The sequence below is a fragment of the Salvelinus sp. IW2-2015 genome, linkage group LG15 (genome assembly GCF_002910315.2).
Source record: "Salvelinus sp. IW2-2015 linkage group LG15, ASM291031v2, whole genome shotgun sequence".
Classification (NCBI taxonomy): domain Eukaryota; kingdom Metazoa; phylum Chordata; class Actinopteri; order Salmoniformes; family Salmonidae; genus Salvelinus; species Salvelinus sp. IW2-2015.
In genome coordinates, this window is record NC_036855.1 from 41,053,219 (window position 1) to 41,076,668 (window position 23,450).

At 41.7% G+C, this 23,450-nt stretch overlaps 2 protein-coding genes and 1 long non-coding RNA gene across 7 annotated transcripts in view; all 3 read left to right on the forward strand.

Annotated features, from left to right (window-relative positions):
* The window catches only part of tjp2b (tight junction protein 2b (zona occludens 2)), a 127,829-nt gene extending 125,672 nt beyond the window's left edge, over positions 1–2,157 (forward strand). For all 4 annotated transcript variants that reach the window (XM_070447146.1, XM_070447144.1, XM_024002417.2 and 1 more), the window contains exon 23: positions 33–2,157. In XM_070447146.1, the coding sequence (XP_070303247.1) occupies positions 33–207 (175 nt within the window). In that variant the 3' untranslated portion in view covers positions 208–2,157. The remainder of the gene's footprint in view (positions 1–32) is intronic.
* A 6,655-nt stretch (positions 2,158–8,812) lies between these two features.
* On the forward strand, positions 8,813–11,940 carry LOC139028893 (uncharacterized). 2 transcript variants are annotated; one of them, XR_011481108.1, is made up of 3 exons: positions 8,813–9,689; positions 10,278–10,397; positions 10,681–11,940. It is a non-coding gene; the product is annotated as an uncharacterized lncRNA (long non-coding RNA). The 2 variants fall into 2 exon arrangements; XR_011481109.1 differs by having other exon boundaries at positions 9,000–9,689; positions 10,278–10,363.
* An 8,081-nt stretch (positions 11,941–20,021) lies between these two features.
* fam189a2 (family with sequence similarity 189 member A2) overlaps positions 20,022–23,450 on the forward strand; it is a 58,178-nt gene continuing 54,749 nt past the window's right edge. The window contains exon 1 of the mRNA XM_024002383.2: positions 20,022–20,782. Within this exon, the coding sequence (XP_023858151.1) occupies positions 20,486–20,782 (297 nt within the window). The 5' untranslated portion in view covers positions 20,022–20,485. The remainder of the gene's footprint in view (positions 20,783–23,450) is intronic.

Genomic DNA, 23,450 nt, shown 5'->3' on the forward strand with positions numbered 1-23,450 from the left:
GTGTGTGTGTGTGCGTCTGTGTGTGTGTTCAGTTCCAGCTCACGTCCTGAGCCCCAGACCCCTCCCTCCAAGCTGCCATACTCTGAGAGTTGTGGGTTCTACCCCAGTGAAGGGGAAGAAGAAGAGTACCGACGCCAGCTGGCAGACCACACCAAGAGAGGCTACTACCAGACCAACAACCAGAAATACCAGGACACAGAACTGTAGACTATGCTACCAACAACCAGAAAATACAAGGACACTGAATGAAGTGTAGCACTACTACGCGCCCACCTACCACCCTACCCCACTAAACTGTAGTGCCCCTTCTCTCCTGGACCCCCGACTACCCCTTAACACCCTAAAGTAACAAGACACAGGGCTGGTTGACAGACACCCACACACTGCTGAGCCTTGCTCTGATTGACTCAGTTCAGCGCACACAAACACACACTCTCAATTCCACCGGGACTCTGCCCCCCTCCCATGACCCTGCACCAATACGCTGCTGACTCGGAAGCTGGCCAGTTTAAAGTTTTTCTTAAATCCGCTTTTTTGCTTCAAAAAGTGGATAGTTACCTCACTGTCTTTGTTATTGTTCTTGTTTAATTTCTATTTGCTTGTTTGGTTGAGTTCTTTTGTTACACCGATCTGTGTTGTTATACCGATCTGTGTTATTGTTATGATCCATTTAATCAGGAACCACATGTTATTTCTTGCCTATGCAACTCCTTCAGTTTGCTGCCTGCAGAGCAACTGAAAACTATTGCCACGAGTCCCTCTCTGCACTCCACAAGAACCTTAAACCTTACGAGTCCTCCAAGCTGTATCTTCTTCTCGTTACTCCTTTCCTTTTGTACTATATCCAATATTATAACCAGCTGTCTCCAAACTATTTTAAAAGGTCACATATATATTATTATATATACAATGTCTGGTGTTTATACTCCTCCATCTTTGCATTCCTTCCTATATCTATATGATCATGTGTGTGTGTGTGTGTGTGTATTCATACTATATATATATATATGAGAGAGATCGAGAGAGCGAACGAAAGAGACAATATATTATAAATACAATACACTGGATTGTACGATTTTTTTAAGTGCCTTTTACTTTATGAATAACATAATGAGGTTTGGGGACATCTGTCCATGCATGGCACCCCTGTCCCTGTCCCCTGGACCACACCACTCTGCTGCTCTCAAGCTTTTAGGGAAAACAGGGAACAAGAGACACCAAAACCTTAATACTGTCCCCACTGTACCGTCCCTTTGTCCCTTCCTCCACAACGATACTATCCGTGACCAGTCCTGTCCCCCAGAGACATGTCCAACATGGGAACAGCATTTAATCAAAACCGCCTCCTGAGTGGCACAGCGGTCTAAGGCACTGCATCGCAGTGCTAGAGGCGTCACTTCAGACCCGGGTTCGATTCCAGGCTGCATGCTGACTTCGGTCGCCAGTTGTACGGTGTTTCCTCCGACGCATTGGTGCGGCTGGCTACCGGGTTAAGCGGGGAGTGTGTCAAGAAGCAGTGCGGCTCGGAGGTCGCATGGCTCTCGACCTTCTCAACCTCCGTACGGGAGTTGCAGCAATGGGACAAGACTGTAATTACTAATTGGATATCACGAAATTGGGGGGGATGCTTTCCGAGTTTCCTGGGTAAGATAGAATGTATGAGAATAAATTCACTGTGTGGAACAAAAAGAAACTGATCAGTAATATAACTCAAACATTATCTTTTAATAGAGGAAGGTCATTTTTGTCTTACCCACGGAAACCTGAATAACGGGTTTGATTGAATAGCAACCCAGATCAGGTGGGTTCAGAAAGGAGGTTTGATGTAGGAGACGTGTGATTGGTTGATATGTATGTCAGTCATTTCTGTCGTGGAGTCTGTCATGTAGGCTGCCGTGTCCGTCGTGGTCTCGGTTACATTGTTGATGTGTTTCTACATGTTATTACATGCTTGATTGTATCTAAGTTCACACTATACCTCCAATGGGTTATAAGTGCTTATGATTGAACACACTATTAAAGTATTAAAGAGAGAGAAACAGAGATAGAGAAACAGATAGAGGAATGACTGGACAATGTCTGCTTGGGTCTTTCATGTAGTTTTATCTTACAACACCAAATAAAAGAAAGTCTTTAATTGACCGAGTGGAGAAAACACCCTGTGCTGGCTTTATTTTCTGTTCACATTGTCCTTTTCAACATGGTTCAAGCAGCTATGGTGGATGTGTAACCTGGCCAGTACAGTACAGCTTGGGTCTGATTGGCTCAGTAGTGTTAAGGTTATTTTATGTGTGTGATACTGTGGCTAACTAAACGATCACTTTGTATTTGACTGATTGGGGGGTTGGTGTTTATTTTGTTGTACACTTAGTTACTCATCGTGCCTCGAGCGTTGGCAAGCTGCAAATCATCTACCACATTAACATAAATGTTAATAGGAAACAGTCCTACTGTGGACACGTTATGGATACCAGGTCCCCTGATACTGCTGTTACATAACACCACCACCAGGGGGCTTTGATCTGGCTCTTCAGGAGAGGCCTAGGCAAGTTACCATCCACCATCCTTCCACTTCAAATACAGGCCAGAGGTTGGTTATATATCTATATATATACAGTTGAAGTTTACATACACCTTAGCCAAATACATTTAAACTCAGTTTTTCACAATTCCTGACATTTAATCCAAGTAAAAATTCCCTGTTTTAGGTCAGTTAGGATCACCACTTTATTTTAAGAATGTGAAATGTCAGAATAATAGTAGAGAGAATGATTTATTTCAGCTTTTATTTCTTTCATCACATTCCCAAACATAATGATGGTCATTATGGCCAAGCAGTTCTATTTTTGTTTCATCAGACCAGAGGACATTTCTCCAAAAAGTACGATCTTTGTCCCCATGTGCAGTTGCAAACCGTAGTCTGGCTTTTTTATGCCGGTTTTGGAGCAGTGGCTTCTTCTTTGCTGAGCGGCCTTTCAGGTTATGTTGATATAGGACTTGTTTTACTGTGGCTATAGATACTTTTGTACCTGTTTCCTCCAGTATCTTCACAAGGTCCTTCCCTGGTGTTCTGGGATTGATTTGCACTTTTCGCACCAAGGTACGTTAATCTCTAGGAGACATAACACYTCTCCTTCCTGAGCGGTATGACAGCTGCCTGGTCCCATGGTGTTTATACTTGCGTACTATTGGTTGTACAGATGAATGTGGTACCTTCAGGCGTTTGGAAATTGCTCCCAAGGATGAACCAGACTTGTGGAGGTCTACAATTTTTTTTTGGAGGTCTTGGATGATTTCTTTTGATTTTCCCATGATGACTGTGACATTGGGTGGTGTAGGTGTCCTGGAGGGCAGGTAGTTTGCCCCCAGTGATGCGTTGTGCAGACCTCACTACCCTCTGGAGAGCCTTACGGTTGTGGGCTGAGCAGTTGCCGTACCAGGCGGTGATACAGCCCGACAGGATGTTCTCGATTGTGCATCTGTAAAAGTTTGTGAGTGCTTTTGGTGACAAGCCGAATTTCTTCAGCCTCCTGAGGTTGAAGAGGCGCTGCTGCGCCTTCTTCACCACGCTGTCTGTGTGGGTGGACCAATTCAGTTTGTCCGTGATGTGTACGCCAAGGTACTTAAAACTTACTACCCTCTCCACTACTGTCCCGTCGATGTGGATAGGGGGGTGCTCCCTCTGCTGTTTCCTGAAGTCCACGACCATCTCCTTTGTTTTGTTGACGTTGAGTGTAAGGTTATTTTCCTGACACCACACTCCGAGGGCCCCCACTTCCTCCCTGTAGGCCGTCTCGTCGTTGTTGGTAATCAAGCCTACCACTGTAGTGTCGTCTGCAAACTTGATGATTGAGTTGGAGGCGTGCATGGCCACGCAGTCGTGGGTGAACAGGGAGTACAGGAGAGGGCTCAGAACGCACCCTTGTGGGGCCCCAGTGTTGAGGATCAGTGGGGTGGAGATGTTGTTACCTACCCTCACCACCTGGGGGCGGCCCGTCAGGAAGTCCAGTACCCAGTTGCACAGGGCGGGTCGAGACCCAGGGTCTCAAGCTTGATGACAAGTTTGGAGGGTACTATGGTGTTAAATGCTGAGCTGTAGTCGATGAACAGCATTCTCACATAGGTATTCCTCTTGTCCAGATGGGTTAGGGCAGTGTGCAGTGTGGTTGCGATTGCGTTGTCTGTGGACCAATTGGGGCGGTAAGCAAATTGGAGTGGGTCTAGGGTGTCAGGTAGGGTGGAGGTGATATGGTCCTTGACTAGTCTCTCAAAGCACTTCATGAGTGCCTTAGCTTTCTTGGGAACAGGAACAATGGTGGCCCTCTTGAAGCATGTGGGAACAGCAGACTGGGATAAGGATTGATTGAATATGTCCGTAAACACACCAGCCAGCTGGTCTGCGCATGCTCTGAGGACGCGGCTGAGGATGCCGTCTGGGCCTGCAGCCTTGCGAGGGTTAACACGTTTAAATGTTTTACTCACGTCGGCTGCAGTGAAGGAGAGTCCGCGGGTTTTGGTAGCGGGCCGTGTCAGTGGCACTGTATTGTCCTCAAAGCGAGCAAAGAAGTTGTTTAGTCTGTCTGGGAGCAAGACATCCTGGTCCGCGAAGGGGCTGGTTTTCTTTTTGTAATCCGTGATTGACTGTAGACCCTGTCAGATACCTCTTGTGTCTGAGCCATTGAATTGCGACTCTACTTTGTCTCTATACTGACGCTTAGCTTGTTTGATTGCCTTGCGGAGGGAATAGCTACACTGTTTGTATTCGGTCATGTTTCCGGTCACCTTGCCCTGATTAAAAGCAGTGGTTCGCGCTTTCAGTTTTGCGCGAATGCTGCCATCAATCCACGGTTTCTGGTTTGGGAATGTTTTAATAGTTGCTGTGGGTACGACATCGCCGATGCACTTGCTAATAAACTCGCTCACCGAATCAGCGTATTCGTCAATGTTGTTGTTTGACGCAATGCGGAACATATCCCAGTCCACGTGATCGAAGCAATCTTGAAACGTGGAATCAGATTGGTCGGACCAGCGTTGAACAGACCTGAGCACGGGAGCTTCCTGTTTTAGTCTCTGTCTATATAGGCAGGGAGCAGCAAAATGGAGTCGTGGTCAGCTTTTCCGAAAGGAGGGCCTTATATGCGTCGCGGAAGTTAGAATAACAATGATCCAGGGTTTTACCAGCCCTGGTAGCATAATCGATATGCTGATAGAATTTAGGGAGTTTTGTTTTCAGATTAGCCTTGTTAAAATCCCCAGCTACAATGAATGCAGCCTCAGGATATGTGGTTTCCAGTTTACATAGAGTCAAATGAAGTTTGTMCAGGGCCATCGATGTGTCTGCTTGGGGGGGAATATATGCGGCTGTGATTATAATCGAAGAGAATTCTCTTGGTAGATAATGCGGTCGACATTTGATTGCGAGAAATTCTAAGTCAGGTGAACAAAAGGACTTCCGTTCCTGTATGTTGTTATGATCACACCACGTCTCGTTAATCATAAAGCATACCCCCCRGCCCCTCTTCTTACCAGAAAGATGCTTGTTTCTGTCGGCGCGATGCYTGAAGAAACCACCTGGCTGTACCGACTCCGATAGCGTGTCTCGAGTGAGCCATGTTTCCGTGAAGCAAAGAACGTTACAGTCTCTTATGTCTCTCTGGAATGCTACCCTTGCTCGGATTTCATCTACCTTGTTGTCAAGAGACTGGACATTGGCGAGTAGTATGCTCGGGAGCGGTGCGCGATGTGCCCGGATCCTGACCAGAAGACAGCTTTGACTGCCCCTTTTACGGCATCGTTGTTTTGGTTTGCCGGCTGGGATCCGATCCATTGGCATGGGTGATGGGCAAAACAGAGGATCCGCTTCGGGAAAGTCGTATTCCTGGTCGTAATGATGGTGAGTTGACGTTGCTCTTATATCCAATAGTTCCTCCCGACTGTATGTAATAAAACCTAAGATTACCTGGGGTACCAATGTAAGAAATAACACGTAAAAAAACAAAATACTGCATAGTCACCTAAGAACGCGAAGCGAGGCGGCCATCTCTGTCGGCGACGGAAGTCTCACGCTATCGAGTGAGTGCTTATGTAAACGGATAGTGCAGCTGTTATGGGTAAAGCATGTGTTTGCAATAAAGCTGTCCTGGTGATTGATGTGTAGTGACCTTGTTGAACTGTGGAATGTGTTTGAACATTTGAAAGAGTTGGGAAATTTTGTAGTGAACTTTTTGAWCTACTGTTTGGGGAGCGTGTATATGAAACTGTAATTTCCGGGGTAGGTTTGCCTGAGTATAAGTAAGAGCTGTGAACACTACGAGCAACAAGAAACCTCAAGAGAGATAAACTACATAAAACATGGCTCCTAGAACAATTATCGGGGTATTGTGTCSTTCGTGTCATGAACACAATGACAAAACCATTGAAGCCATTCTTTGTGATGCTACTGATTGTTTTAATGGTTTGCTGGATATGAGTGACGAACATATGGGGTACATTTTCCAACCGGACGATTCAACGGTGAAGATTTTCATAAACACATAAACGACGCCGTTTTCAACCAAAACCAGAGCGTGTTTCTCCTGRGTTGCGGATGAGAGAATGGCTTAAGATAAGACTTGCTCTATGTCAGATCGAACAGGCCCTGAGTGGAACATCCCTGCCTGGGTACGCATTGGAAGAGGAAGTCTGCGGGCAAGATCATTTGAAAGCCATAAGAATCTCTTCAGTGGCATATAGTTCAAAGTGACAATTTTAGGTTGTGCTGAATTCAATAGTTCAAATGCAACCAATTCAGTTAGTTCGTATGTATTTTCAAAAGCATCCACAGAGGTCAACTATTTTGTGCCTGTCTAGCTTTAGGTGGGGAGATTATTTAAAAAGTGATGATAAAACAAGTGGAAAATCTTTTCCAACATCGTGAACATTTACGGCGATGGGCCCTTCTGTCCTCAAGACATAACTTGGGCATAAAGGCAAGAAGGTTGATCTATCATGGAAAAGAAAACATACGAAACCTGGAAGGTACTGGAGATCAAGCGGGAAAGAGACAGTGTCTGAACCGGGCACATCTTGATGATGGGGATTTAGAGACGGATGGGGGTGTTGGTTTACAATAGATCCTTCCTTTATCTCTAAGATAGGAATTGAAGAATAATTACATATAAACATGTATATGTAGTATTGTTCAATAATAACATGTAACGCATATGTACTAAAGATTTTTTTAAAGTAATTTACATTTTTATTTATTTAACTAGGCAATATGAACAAATTCTTATTTTCAATGACAGCGGGTTAAATGCCTTGTTCAGGGGCAGAACAACAGATGTCAGTTCGGGGATTTGAACTTGCAACCTTTCAGTTACTAATCCGACACTCTAACCACTAGGCTACGCTGCCGCCCCAACAGGTGTGCCCACATTGAATGAAATATCAGGCTATCTCTGCCCCTCAAAGGTTGGGTGCGTGTGCTTGTGGAAGGTCTTTGAAACAACTGTCTGAAAACAGTGGGGGTGCTGTGGCATCCGATGAGCTCATGACCTCTGTCACCCCCCCCCTCGGGGTGTGAACATGTGGTCATGTGGCAGGAAGTTAGGTTACAAGCAGAGAAACTTGCTGAGAACATTATTGTCTCAGACAAATACATGAAAGAAATTAAAGAATAATTATACCTGGAAACATTTCATGGATATTAAAGTGTAGTATTGGGAAATAATATGTATGATTTATATAAATGTTTAGTAAAAACACATTCTTAATATTGTCAGGTCTGTGGGTTTAAACACACAGAGAGAATCCTAAAAATAATCAAAAACCTTATTTTATATGAATACAGTTTAAAATATCTATATATATGTATATATTATACATGTAAACATTTAAGGGGTATTAAATGTTATATTTTTGATAATAATATGTACGTTTTATATGCATTTGAGTTTWAAAAAAAACAGAGGTATAGTATAATATTGCATAGTGCACTTTTTCACAATAGTAATATGTTTAACGGTCTGTACAGTAGGCATTTTGGTATTAAAATTTTAGAAGAAAATATTATATTTAAAAATAAAATGTGTCTTACCTTCAATAAAGGAACATATTGTCAGGTTAGTGGGTTTACATACATAGAGAGAATCCTGAAAATAATCAAAAATCTGATTTTATATGAATACAGTTAAAAGAAAAAAAAAATATATATATATATATATTACACATGTAAACATTTAAGGGGTTTTAAATGTAGTATTGTTTCATAATATATGTATGTTTTATATACATTTGAGTAAAAAAAACAYAGGTATAGTATAATATTGCATAGTGCACTTTTTCACAATAGTAATCTGTTTAAAGGTCTGTACAGTAGGCATTTCGGTATTAACATTTTAGGAGAAAATATTATATTTAAAAAATAATATGTATCTTACCTTCAATGAAGGAAATCTCTATGTCTCTCTCTGTCTGTCTCCCACGAGCGGTTTCTCTCAACATAAGAGAAAGATGTGTGTGTGTTGTTTTGTTTGTTAGAACAAATGTTTTTTCTCATCAATTCAACAGGTGTGCCCTTACACAGCATGGGGGTCTACATGTACATAACAGTTGTTTTTTCCCCCGAGGATGTCAGGCCATCTGTATGTCCCACGTGTGGTTGTGTGTGTCTCTGTATTTGTGTAGGAACCAATGTTTTTTAAACCTGTCTAACCTCTGACCTTCCAAAAGACTTCTCAGCATATCCCTATGAAGGGTTAACAAGTGTTTACAACCCTTACACATCAGGAGACCACATCACAAATGTTTGAAAACAGTTTTTATGTGTTCTCGTGAGGTCTCCTGAGGTGGCTGTCTCAATCAATCATGCCATCCTCTTTTTGAAAGGGTAATTGTACTCTTTAAGATGGGCCCTTTACTTATGATTTAAACAGATCCATTTTACCCCCTTTAATAACATTTTAATGCACTGGGCTAAATCAGGGGACACACAGAGTGTTTCTTGTTAGTCTTAAACAAATCTACTGTGAAACAAAAGTGTACACCTCATCGTTAATGGACTTTTTTTTAAAGACACCAGTAACATGTCAGAAATAGTTTAAATGTATTCATTTTTGAGTTTGCAACCCAATATGCCACTTTAAATACATCACAGATTACTGAAATGTAACAAAACGCCTATTGTGTTAATTGAGATGTACACGGAGATGCTCAGTTGGTCAATATTCCCCTCACGTGATTCCCCAATATCTTGGCAAAATGGGACCCAGAAATGGAGCAAATGTATAGACATGTATCCATAACAAGGCCTAGGAGGCCCCTATAGTGTCCAAAAATCTCTCTAAAAAGTCCCATGTTTTAAGCATCTTTATTTTCATGCATATAACTTGTCAAAAAGTATTTTTATGACCAAATTCACATTCTTTAGTGTAGACATTCATTTGTTTTATGATTTCATGACTGTTTGATAGTAGATCCCTGAATGGTCCAAAACAAGTATGTCTGTAGCACAAAATAGCTTACAGGTAGGCCCTCTTTCACTCTCTCATGTCACAAGCTGACAGGCTCCCAGAGGCAGGGCCATAAAAGGCCCCAGCTCACTCAACTGCCCCTCCCCTCTCCAACAGCCATCAGCCCAGAACAGCATGAAGACAGAACAGCTAAAAGATCATCTGGGAATCCTTCCTTTCTCATGGATCTTTTTAAACGTGAGTTGAATATTCAATGTGATGTTTGTGTGTATATATATATTATTTAAGAAGTATATGTGTTAATTGTTTTCATTGACATGTATGTTTTTTTTTAATGAAGGCTATTTATCCATTGAGCAGTAGCCATTGTTTTTATTCATACTGTTTGTAAACAATAGCTTCTGCCCTCTTAGGTTCTATTTGACCCTCTTATTATATCAAACCTCTCAGACTAGAAAGTATGATTAGAAAGTATGATTAGAATCTATGGCCAACTATGTTCAAACTATGATTAGAATCGATAATTAGAAACTATGATCAAACTATGATAATAAACTATGAACAACTATGAAGCCATGTCTSTGTGTGTGTGAGTGGTGATCTATAATTTAATTGTGTAATATTACTCTCTCTCTCAATGTATAACATTTCACTCAATGTATAACAAAGTCATAAATATTTGACAACATTTCAATGTTTTGTATTGCAACAGTTATGAAAGACAATGACATCAAATTTTGAGGGAATTATTAATATAATGTGTTACATAGTGTGCATCTGTGATAACTTTATGTAATAGATTATCTCTCTCTCTTTCTCTCTCAGGCTATGAAAAAGACAAAAGACATGACATTGACCCCTGAGTGTTGAACTTTTGCCCACTCTACAGCCACCCTGGTTATTATATGAGGGTAATCTACCAATGTTGGAACATCTTGAATAACAGTAAGAGGCACATGTACTCTTAAATGTCCACTCAGCACAGCCCTTGGAGCATGGTTCCTCTCTAATTTTAATCCTAGGTTTATGACTTCTAGGGCGTGTTTCCTAGATGCTGTGCTTCGGCGGGTCTTAGATTTTTAGACTGGGTATCTGTAAAACACTTTGACAACTGCTGATGCAAAAAGGGGTTTTAAGAAATACATTTGGTTGATTGACAGATTTGTATTATTATAAAAAATAATATAGCATTATTGTTATAATAATCTTTATTATCATTATGTTACAGGTGAGACATACCCAGAAATGTCAACGTCTTGTCAAGTGCTCAAATCTGTACAACAGCCCCATATAATCACGTACAGTAGCTCCAATTTACAAGAATGTGTTTACAAGGCAGTGATGAAAATAGTTTATATGAGTGCTAATTCAAACATACAATGATATATATTTGATACAATTTGCCAATAAAAATTTGTTGTTACAAAATCACTTGTCATTGTGTACATTTCAAGGTTTCACAAACATAAAACAACCATCTAGTTAATGTTTCTCGTACTAACACACTGTTGAGTTTCCTATTTACTAAAAAGCAATCACTAAGACAAAACACAAAAAGTTGTAATATAATCTGTATACATGTCATTCTATACTGAAAACAGGTACATTCTGAAAGATTTTGATGTTATTGATGTGATAAAAAAAWAWAATAATAATGTCTCAATTTAGGACAATACTGTTTATTTATTTTTTTACTTACATTGTATTATTTATGTTGTCTCATACCATGCTAATACACTACCAAGCAATGCAAGCAGATTTGGAATTAACCCCATAACCGTTGTGTGTCTTTTTGGATCAAGAATTGATCAAGAATACCAATAGGTTTGATCAAATCCTCTTTCCTATTCAGGCATCATATAATGCCACCATCCATCAATTGTTGAATTGTGTTCTTTTTCTATGTACATGCACCGAGCTTCCAATGGCTGTTTCCTCCAGCATCTTCACAAGGTCCTTTGCTGTTGTTCTGGGATTGATTTGCCCTTTTCGCACCAAAGTACGTTCATCTCTAGGAGACAGAACGCATCTCCTTCCTGAGCGGTATGATGGCTGCGTCGTCCCATGGTGTTTATACTTGCATACTATTGTTTGTACAGATGAACGTGGTACCTTCAGGCGTTTGGAAATTGCTCCAAACCTTGGCTGATTTGGCTSATTTCTTTAGATTTTCCCATGATGTCAAGCGAAGAGGCACTGAGTTTGAAGGTAGGCCTTGAAATACATCCACAGGTACACCTCCAATTGGCCAATTTCCAAGCTGTTTAAAGGCACAGTCAACTTAGTGTATGTAAACTCCTGACCGACTGGAATTGTGATACAGTGAATTATAAGTGAAATAATCTGTTTGTAAACAATTGTTGGAAAAATGTATTGTGTCATGCACAAAGTAGATGTCCAAAACTTTCATTTGTTAACAYGAAATGTGTGTAGTGGTTGAAAAACGAGTTTTAATGACTCCAACCTAAGTGTATGTAAACTTCCGACTTCAACTGTATACATATAGATATATACAGTGGCAAGAAAAATTATGTGAACCCTTTGGAATTACTTGGATTTCTGCATAAATTAGTCATAAATCTTAGTAACAACAATAGACAAAAACATAGTGTGCTTAAACTAATAACACACAAATTATTGTATTTTTCTTGTCTATTGAATACATCATTTAAACATTCACACTGTAGTTTGGAAAAAGTATGTGAACCCCTAGGCTAATTACTTCTCCAAAAGCTAATTGGAGTCAGGAGTCAGCTAACCTGGAGTCCAATCAATGAGTTGAGATTGGAGATGTTGGTTAGAGCTGCCTTGCCCTATAAAAAAACACTCACAAAATTTGAGTTTGCTATTCACAAGAAGCATTGCCTGATGTGAACCATGCCTCGAYCAAAAGAGATCTCAGAAGACCGAAGATTTAGAATTGTTGACTTGCATAAAGCTGGAAAGGGTTTACAAAGGCATCTCTAAAAGCCTTGATGTTCATCAGTCCACGGTAAGACAAAGTGTCTATAAATGGAGTAAGTTCACCACTGTTCCTGTAAAGATGACTGCAAGAGCACAGCGCAGAATGCTCAATGAGGTTAAGAATAATCCTAGAGTGTCAGCTAAAGACTTACAGAAGTCTCTGGAAGATGCTAACATCTCTGACAAGTCTACGATAGGTAAAACACTAAACAAGAATGGTGTTGTCACACAGCTAGGAGTGGTGGGTGCGGAGTCAGGCGCAGAGAGCAGAGGATAATGGGGAAAACCAAACTTTATTACGGTATCCAAAAGTAACGCCAAAAACGACAGGCAAAAATAAATATGTCCAACCCAAAACTGGACACCACACATTCAGTGAACATAACACGCAACCAACCTAGACAAACAGAGAACAAGCCCYCACAAAAGCAGGCAGGCCTAACAGGCTTAAATAGCCCTGAAACAAAACTCAAACAAAAAACAGGTGCAACCAATAAGACATAACAAACAGAAAAGGAAAAGGGGATCGGTGGCAGCTAGTAGACCGGCGACGACGACCGCCGAGCGCCGCCCGAACAGGTAGGGGAGCCACCTTTGGTGGAAGTRGTGACAGGTGTGCATAGGAGGACACCACGGAAGAAGCCACTGCTATCCAAAAAAAACATTGCTGCACGTCTGAAGTTTGCAAAAGTGCACCTGGATATTCCACAGAGCTACTGGCAAAATATTCTGTGGACAGATGAAGCTAAAGTTGTGTTGTTTGGAAGGAACACACAACACTATGTGTGGAGAAAAAAAYGCACACCACACCAACATCAAAACCTCATCCCAACTGTAAAGTATGGTGGAGAGAGCATCATGGTTTTGGGCTGCTTTGCTGCCTCAGGGCCTGGACAGCTTGCTATCATTGACGGAAAAATGAATTCCCAAGTTTATTAAGACATTTTGCAGGAGAATGTAAGGCTATCTATCTGCCAATTGAAGCTCAACAGAAGTTGGGTGAAGCAACAGGACAACAACCCAAAACACAAAAATAAATGAACAACAGAATGGCTTCAACAGAAGAAAATGCGTCTTCTGGAGTGGCCCAGTCAAGAGTCCTGACCTCAACCCGATTGAGATGCTGTGGCATGACCTCGAGAGCAGTTCACTCCAGACATCCCAAGAATATTGCTGAACTGAAACAGTTTTGTAAAAAAGAATGGTCCAAAATTCCTCCTGACTGTTGTGTAGGTCTGATCTGCAACTACAGAAAACATTTGGTTGAGGTCATTGCTGCCAAAGAAGGGTCAACCAGTTATTAAATCCAAGGGTTCACATACTTTTTCCACCCTGCACTGTGAATGTTTACACGGTGTGTTCAATAAAGACTTGAAAACGTGTAATTGTTTGTGTGTTATTAGTTTAAGCAGACTGTGTTTGTCTATTGTTGTGACCTAGATGAAGATCAGATTTTCTGACCAATTTATGCAGAAATCCAGGTATTTCCAAAGGGTTCACATACTTTTTCTTGCCACTGTGTGTATCTATATAGGCTACTGTAAATATGTCTAGAACTCATGATAGATCTGAGTGATGCTCCTGGCTGAGCTGTTTCCTGTTAAGCTGTTCCTAAAAATACACTAAAATAGTCTACTGATGCCGAGAGTTAGGCCTACTTAGCACAGTAGAAGGTCATTCCTTTTATTACAAATTCAGTTTGACCCATTGCTTCTGATGGAAGAGAGAAATCAGTATTAAGTGATCTCCTTGATCACGAGTTTGGGAAATGCTGAGCTCAGCACAGGCAAAATGCTAGAGGAAAAACTGGTTCCGTCTGCTTTCCTGTCACGCCCTGACCTTAGAGATCCTTTTTATGTCTCTATTTTGGTTTGGTCAGGGCGTGAGTTGGGGTGGGCATTCTATGTCTTGTGTTCTATGTTTTCTTTTCTGTGTGTTTGACCGGGTGTGGTTCTCAATCAGAGGCAGCTGTCTATCGTTGTCTCTGATTGAGAACCATACTTAGGTAGCCTTTTTCCACCTGTGTGTTGTGGGTAGTTGTTTTCTGTTTTGTGTTGCACCAGACAGAACTGTTTTGTTTCGTTCACTCTCTTTGTTGTTTTTGTTGTTTCAGTGTTCAGGTTATGTATTAAATTATAATGAACACTTACCACGCTGCGTTTTGGTCACCTTCTTTCCAGGACGATCATTACATTTCCACCAGACACTGGGAGATTAATTCACCTTTCAGCAGGACAATAACCTAAAACACAAGGTCAAATCTACACTGGAGTTGCTTACCAAGAAGACAGTGAATGTTCCTGAGTGGCCGAGTTACAGTTTTGACTTAAATCTACTTGAAAACCTATGGCAAGACCTGAAAATGGTTGTTTCACAATAATCAACAACCAATTTGACAGAGCTTGAAGAATTTTGAAAAGAATAATGGGCAAATGTTGCACAATCCAAGTGTGTGAAGCTCTTGTAGACTCACTGTAATCGCTGCCAAAGGTGCTTCTACAAAGTATTGACTCAGGGGTGTGAATACTTATGTAAATTAAATATTTCTGTATTTGATATTCACAAAATTTTCAAACATTTCTAAAAATCTGTTTTCACAGAGTAAAAAAATATTGAATACATTTTTAATTCAGCTGTAACAAGAAAATGTGGAATTAGTCAAGAGGTCTGAATACTTTATAACTTAATAATAAATCATCTGATTGGCTAAGAATAAAAACTGGTATGAATACAACAACCACATGAACTGGTTGAAACATGAAATGGCAGAATTTATTTTCTTTTTTTCTTTGAATACCAAGATTGAAATGGGCTTAATGGGTATACTTACCCTACATCAGGGATGGGCAACATTGATGGGAGTGGGGGCCACAAAAAAAATTATGTTGSCCATCCCTGCCCTACATCATGACCAAGCACAAGGTGGATGCAGGTGAGCTACGCTGAGTCTCCAAGCTTGCACCATACTGCTTTGAGATCAAACACATTCCAGGGAAACAATGTTGTGCCCAACGCGCTGAGCAGGGACCCGTTTGTGAAGCCACCGAGTCATCGACTCTTGTCTGTGTGATGTGGAAGATGGATGTAAGCAGGATGCATTCCGCCAYACATGTCAGCCGCAAGTCCTAGGATAACTCCTCCCTGTGTGTGTCTGCGGATGTGTCCTTGTCTGAGGATGGCGTGTCAGTCTTACTCTCCTCTCATGAAGACTGGGAGTCTGCGTCTCAACAGAGAGCTGCTTTGTTAGTGGACCACATGAGCACGTTGCCCCAGCTAGCTAATACACACTCCCCTCCTTGTCCATAGAAGAGCTCAAGCCCCACCAACAACATGATGCCTCCATCTCCACAGTGATCCAATATGTTGAGAGGAAGTGCAGACCATCCAAACGTAAGCATCACAATGACAACCAGCTCGCTCGGGAGAATCTGAAACAAAGGGAAATGCTCACACTGGTGAATGATATATTGTACAGAGTTTCCAATGATCCACTTAACAAGAGCAAGCGATTCCATACGTCCTACCTGAGACTCTGAGGAAGGAGGCCTTGCCTGGTGGCCAGCCACGCACCGTCTCCCTCGCCCGTCAGAGGTTTTTATGGCACGTAATGGAGAAAGACGTCCGCAACTATACCAAGACCTGTCCTAGTGATTAGTGATCACTTCACCAAGATGGCACATGCATTCCCCTGCTGGGACCAGATAGCAACGAAAGTTTGAAGAAGCTTACGGACAACTTATTCTGTGTCTATGGATTTCCTACCCGTCTCCACTCAGACCAGAGAGTGAATTTCCAAAGTGAATTCATCGCCTAATTCCTGGAGTTGGCCTGTGTCAAGAAGTCTTGTACCTCTGCCTATCATCCTACGGAGGGTAGTGGCATGGAGAGGTTGAACAGAACACTAGGKAACATGCTGAGATCCTTGCCCCCAAAGTCAAAGCAGAAGTGTCCCCAGATGATCCAGAACATGACCTTTGTGTACATTTGTACTGCTCATGAGACCACTGGCTTTGCACCCTTCTACTGGATGTTTCGGAGAGTACCTAGGCTGCCTATTGACCAGATGTTCAAGAACGTCTTTCAGGACGAGACTGTCTGTGGCTACGATGTCTATGTGAAGACCCTGGTGAGCAACCTCCAGTCTGTTATGCTCCAAGCTCAGAAGAACTCTGCAGTGGAACAGAGACACCAGTCTGACCAGTACATCAAGAAAGTCAAATCCAGCCTAGCTCCATTGGTGACCAAGTTCTTGTGGATAACAAGGGATGCAGAGGAAAACCCAAGCTTGCCGACAAGTGGGAACCAGACGTCTACACTGTTGTGGCTTCAAAGCCTGGACTCCACATCTACAAGATCTGGGGTCATAGTGGAAATGAGAAGGTGGTGCAGAGAAACCTTCTGCTCCAAGTAAACTTCTTCCCCTTGGATGAGACACAGGATGTGTCTGAACCCAGCTTCAAGAGCGACAACAGTATGGGAAGTGACACCCATGTGACGGATGTGCCTGATGTATTGATGTGGTTTTAAGCAATGTATTATGACACCCTTTGACGTCACCTTTGGTATATGTGTGGCAATGGCGGAACAACATTAAAACTTGTTGATCATGATTTGTGGTCATGTTTGTCTCTGCTCGCTGTAACCAACAAAGTAATACACCTAAGACTGAAGCTTCTGGTGTTCAACAGTGRAGTCTTCAGCTGAAGACACTGGCAGCCTCAGCCCAAGTAACCCACAGATGAACATTCACCTCAGATGAGCTTCCTGTGGCTGGTGCTACTGGTGCTGGTGACCCTTCATCCCCCTCCTCTTTCCTTGCCTCTCAATGCCCTCCTGCCCAAGAACAACCTAGGAAGAGCCCCCATGCAGGCAGTCACCCCCCTTCTAAGTTTGGGAGGGTTATCAAGCCAGTGTGTAGACTGATACTCTATGGTAGAACAAATTGTAGACACTAAAGGACAATGGTAGGAAAAAGTCCCCCGTTATTGATAAGGGAATAAACTTAGATGTTGAGAAGTTTTAGTTCACAACAAAAGTAGAGGTATGGCCTTAGTCCTAATTTTTCTATAGAGAGTGCTTAGACCTGCACAATCTCTATTCTCTCAACCTTTTATTAGGTAGCTATTTAGCTACCTAATAAGTGGTTTGGTAAAACTGAGGGCTTGTATATACGAAGTCATTACAAGTATTTTTCTTTTCATACTCTCCAGATGTTTGCGTAATTCAACATGTTGTAATTAATATGTTGTATAATTACACAACATTTCAATAGTTCCATGCCTGATATTACTGTACATTCCCTTTGTTGTTGTAAGTGCCCTTTTTAATGTTGCACACTCCCTTCTGCATTCCCCCTCAAACATCCCCTGCCCCCCTTAACTCTTCCCTGTCTACTACTGRACCCATGTGGAAGAGGTAGGGTTCTGAAAAATTGTCCCATGAAAATCATAATCAGGCCTATATGTTAAAACACTTACAATGAGTTTATATGGTCACTGACAGTGTATTATAATGGTCTCCCACCGGTATATTGAGATATTCATTTATTTCAGTAATTTATTCAATTTGTATCTGTTGATTTGTGAATGTTGTACATGCTATAACGTTACTGTACTTTCTACTGTAGGCTACATGTCGTCATTGGGCTTGCATGGCTATTCATGTCCCCTTTTGTTGTTAAAAGGGGAGCACAGTATTTGTCCATGAAAGTTTTTCCTGTCATTAAATATGTCATGTGTTTTTGTTGAAGATGTTTTGACGATATTTTACTGTTAGTAGTTTGCAGGTGCGCGTCACGTACTGTACAACACCAGGCTGTCATTGAGAAAGTTAGCTAGCCTAGGTCCATAGACTATACTGTACATTTCTATTTCATACTGTACATTGCATTTACCGTATATTGTACTGTTATGTGAAACTAGATTACTGTTATATTGTCCTGTCTACTGTACCTATGTGGAAGAGAGGACTTTGGCATATAACAGCATTTGTTTATGGACATTTTTCCTGTCATTATCAGAGAATAAAAGAACACCAACCCTGATCCTTTGGTCATATGTACGCTGATCAAAACACAATGCAGATAGAGTAGATTGTAGTTTCTATAAGACAATATACATTTGCATAACCTACTACAGTCAGCTGTCATCAAACACATCTAAACAAGACATTTAGGCTAGTGAATTACGTTTATAAATTTATTTTGGTGCAAATAATGACGGCGGCCTGACTCAAAATAAAATCTACCTGAAGAGTTAAGAAATCGTTGAATACTTTCACACCCAAATATTGCAAATGACAGTTGGGGATGTGTGGCCTAATCTCACCCGCAGGGCCGATCCTAGCTTTTTGGTGGCCCTAATCAAGATTTGGTTTGGGGGCCACCTGTCACAGCCGTCGTAGGGAGGAGACCAAGGCGCAGCGTGGTATGCGTACATTCTCTTTATTATAAGAATGAACACTGAACAAAACTGACAAAACAACAAAACGAACCGTGAAGCTATACAAAGAGTGCTGAACAAACACATAGGCAAAAACCCACAAAACCAAAAGGGAAAATGGCAACCTAAATATGATCCCCAATCAGAGACAACGATAAACAGCTGCCTCTGATTGGGAACCAATTCAGGCCACCATAGACATAGTGTACATATGCCTAGACTTACCAACACCCCTAGACATACAAAAAACCCTAGACAATACAAAACAAGCATACCCACCCTCTTCACACCCTGACCTAACCAAAATAATAAAGAAAACATAGATAACTAAGGTCAGGGRGTGACACCACCCCACCTTGTGGATAAAACATTTTTGTGTTCCCCCTCTTGACATCAGTTAATTTCTTGCAATTGTACACATTTTGCTATAGGGCGTAGAGAAAATGCTGTGGTTTTAAAGCACATTTTCTGCAATTCTACCCATTTTTCCATGGGGCAGAGAGAAAATCTTGCGGTTTTAAATAGAATTTCATGCAATTCTACTCATGCCATGGGGCGGACAGAACATTTTGTAGGTAAAAGCTAATTTCCTGCAATTCCCAAAATGTTGTGATGCGTGGATAGAACATTTAGCAGTTTTAAAGCTCATTTCCTGCAATTCTGACTGTCATCACTGAAGTCATTTGTGGTGACGAGGCACACAAGGGTTGCTGTTCAAAACAAAGTAATTACCGGTTTGATCGTCTCTAACCAATCAGAGTATCAAAGCCAATGACGAACCACCACTTTACCCACGTGTGTTGTGGCTCTGGCCCAACCCATTGGTTTCTGGACCAATCAGACGGTGTTCGCATTTGGTGAAAGGTCGGGGAGGTACTCCGATCCAGACTCATTGTGGAGAAGAAACTAAGGTCCCTGGGCGTGGCCAGAGCAAGTAGTCTGGGTAGCCACGCGATTGARTTATGCGATGTTCATTATGATATCTGAGTGTGAGTGACTAACAACGTATATAGGGGGGCCCTGGAGGTTAGGGCCCATTGGCAAATGCCATGCATGGTAATGTGTAAGGTGTAGATAACTGGCTAGACGAATTTACCAATTTAAAAAAAAATCGCTGACATGGGCTAATTGAGTGACTGTCAGTGACTGACATTACAAGAGGAAAAACTGCTGATGCACTGCCAATTTCAAAATTGCATCTAGTCTATTCTACCATTCTAACTCTCAACAGTAAATTGAGACCCTGACTGAGTTCCTAAAAAAGGGTGTTGGGGGCCCCCTAGCAGCTTGGGTCCCTGCCGTTTATGCCCAGGGCCGGGACACTTGGGTCCCTGCGGTTTATGCCCAGACTCCTGCACACGCGCCCCTTCCTGCGCCCTTCTTGTGCCTCTGACAAAAATGTGAAACGCAATCCTAGCCCCTTGTCACAAACAGCAGTTATTTTAAAACTTCAAACTCCGCCACCTCGAGACGACCATGGCTGGAGTAACGACGCTAAAATCGACCAACCCCAACTGACGGATCTCTTCTTTAATTTAGGAATACAACTACAACGATCACCCGCCTCCTCGCGCTGAGTCTCATCCAGGTTCAGTTGTTTGTTGTTCTCCTCCTGGTCGCGCGTCTCCAATGTCTCTACCGGTAGTTCTCCCCGGATCGTGTTACCCTGTAACTAGGGTTTCTTTGGGTTCTCAGTTGGCAGACTTGTCGTTCAGGAGCCGGCCGCCCCGCTGTATATCTAGCTCTCGCATGTCTGGTTCTCAGTCGCAGCTGCTACCAGCGCTTCTCCCCGGCCGCACACTGCTCTCCCTCGGATTACTGCAGCTGGTTCTCGGCTGCTCCATGGTCGCGCTCTCCTTCTCAYCTCTCTCCCTCAGCAGCTCGCCACCAATCCGAAACTCATGCCCTTTCTGGGTCGGATCTTCAGTGAGTAGCCTCAGGTTTATTAACATCTCACACATAATTAATAAGATGGCAGTCATTTTTTGGACTCCATATTCTTGAGCTATGATAGCTAGTCTACTATATCAACAGGTTGTGTAGTGTTTATCATTTATGCAACTATTACCCAAATCACACTCTGGTTAGGGGATTAGATCATATCCACCAGAACCAAAAGACATGGCAGAGCACTGGACTATTTGTCAGCTGTCATGTCCTGGTGTCATATCTAGATGCTGTTTAAGAGTCCAGTGGTATTAGGTGACTTGTGTGCTGACAAGTACATTATTATTATGGGGTGGCTTATGTTGGTAGCCCCTACAGTTGGATACTAGCCCATTTATGAGTGAACTGGATTGGAGCACATACTGTACAGTTGAAGTCGGAAGTTTACATACACCTTAGCCAAATACATTTAAACTCCGTTTTTCACAATTCCTGACCTTTAATCCTAGTAAAAAATTCGCTGTTTTAGGTCAATTAGGATCACCACTTTATTTTAAGAATGTGAAATGTCAGAATAATAGTAGAGAGAATGATTTATTTCAGCTTTTATTTATTTCATCACATTCCCAGTGGGTCAGAAGTTTACATACACTCAATTAGTATTTGGTAGCATTGCCTTTAAATTGTTTAACTTGGGTCAAACATTTCAGGAAGCCTTCCACAAGTTTCCCACAATAAGTTGATATTGATATTGAATGTTTCTTGCTCTAAGGTGTCCATCTTGGATCGAGTCCTAAAAGGCACCCTATTGAATAAATGGCACCCTATTGAATAAATGGCACCCTATTTCCAATTTATTGCTTTACTTTTGACCAAGGCCCATAGAGCTTGCACTGTGTAGGAAATAGGGCCTATTCCTTATAAGTGAATCTATACTAGGCCTCTGTAAAATGTGTTATAACATGTTCTTACGTTTGGGGAGGATTTTAAAGCAGAAGTGGCAGAGCGATAAGGTTTCTCCATAAACCAGGTTAGAATCAATGTGTCGGAGAGGAGATTAGTCTCAGGCAACAGGGATGGTCCTCAACATGCATTATGGCCTTTTATTACACTACTATGTTTTTTAAAAAGCACTTGCACATTGAGTTGTTGCAGGTGCATGGAAATAATGTGATAACTAAATAAAAGTGAAACCTGAATTTTTCTTTTACATTAAATTTTTTTATAAACCAAGATGGAGAAATACCAGGGCTGCACCCCACAATGCACCCTATTCCCAATTTAGTGCACTACTTTTGACCAGGGTTTGCAATATGTATCATTTGTGAAGCATCTATGGAGGCCTTATAAAGGGTACGCAAAGCCTTTCAAGTTGTTGTTCTTTTAAAGTGGGACTGTGCATTGTACAATGACTTTTGTGCATGTTTGGCAGACCATCTCTAAGTCTCTTACACAGGGGTTACATGATTGTCAAGCTACTACAGCTGCTGCTCAGACAATACTGTGGAGGCTGCCAGGGTTGTCAAACCTCAAAATAATGGCCCTGTTAAGTCTTAATCAGTCCAGCCACTGTAACTGCCCACTTCAGTTAGAGTATTAGACTAAAAGTGTTTCAGTAGACTATTGGGACTTTTCAGCTTAATCAGAAACTACCACTGGAGAGAAATCAACCTTTTACGGACACTAATGTTACCACACACTAATGTAACCACACAGTACAATTTGGAAAACCCCCTCATAAGGCAGTCCAATCTCAATATACAAAAGCTTTATTTCAACATGCATTGGAAAACCAAATAAATGTGCTTTTTGTTTTCACAGACATCGTATACAGACCGAGGATGGGTGGGGTGTTTCACATGCCCTTCAAATGAGTCCGGTGCTTCTGCTTATCACCACAGATATTAGGTCCAGACACAGACAAATCATATCAAGGACATGTCCACTCTCCCACACATCCTGGGATAACAGGAACCATGAACAATTGTTTTACAGAAAGTTAGAAACAGTTATAAAACAGACTACAAAAACTTAAAGGGCAACTTGAAACAATCTTACAGAAACTAAGAGGAACAGGATAACCTATCTCTTCTTCAAGCCATATAAGATAACAAATTACATTTTCCTCTTTGACACCACATTATAGGGGTTTCACATTGATCTATAAGGGCTGGGGTGTTGTAGGCTTCTGTTGGCCTTTGTACAAGTCTGTTTTAATGTCCACTGGCAAATCACTCCTCACCAAAACACAGCAACTCACTCGGCATACACAGCTTTCCTGGAACATGGGTGGGTGTAAGGGAGATAAGACCTATTGAGCAACTAACTCTAGTTATTGTTAGGAAGTGTGGCGCAATGGCCTACAAAGGAAGCTGAAGGAACCCACCACTCACTGCTTTAGTTCATTATGTCAGACAACATTCACATAACCTTAGACAACATTCACACAACCTTAAACAACATCCACACACCATGTGTGACTGACCGGCTGGATTCGGTCTTATGTAGCAACGTTTGAAATTGTGTTTTTTACATTGGATAACAGTAGAGACTGGAAAATGGTATATCATACACTGCAGTTGAGGAACAAAGTCCATCTGCTTTGAAAGTTGATAAACTTGTAACCTCACTTTTGAGAAAATGGCCCTTAAATGCTCTTCTTAGTCTATATCCATTCAGCATCATTCACACCCTCTTAAGCTTTAGC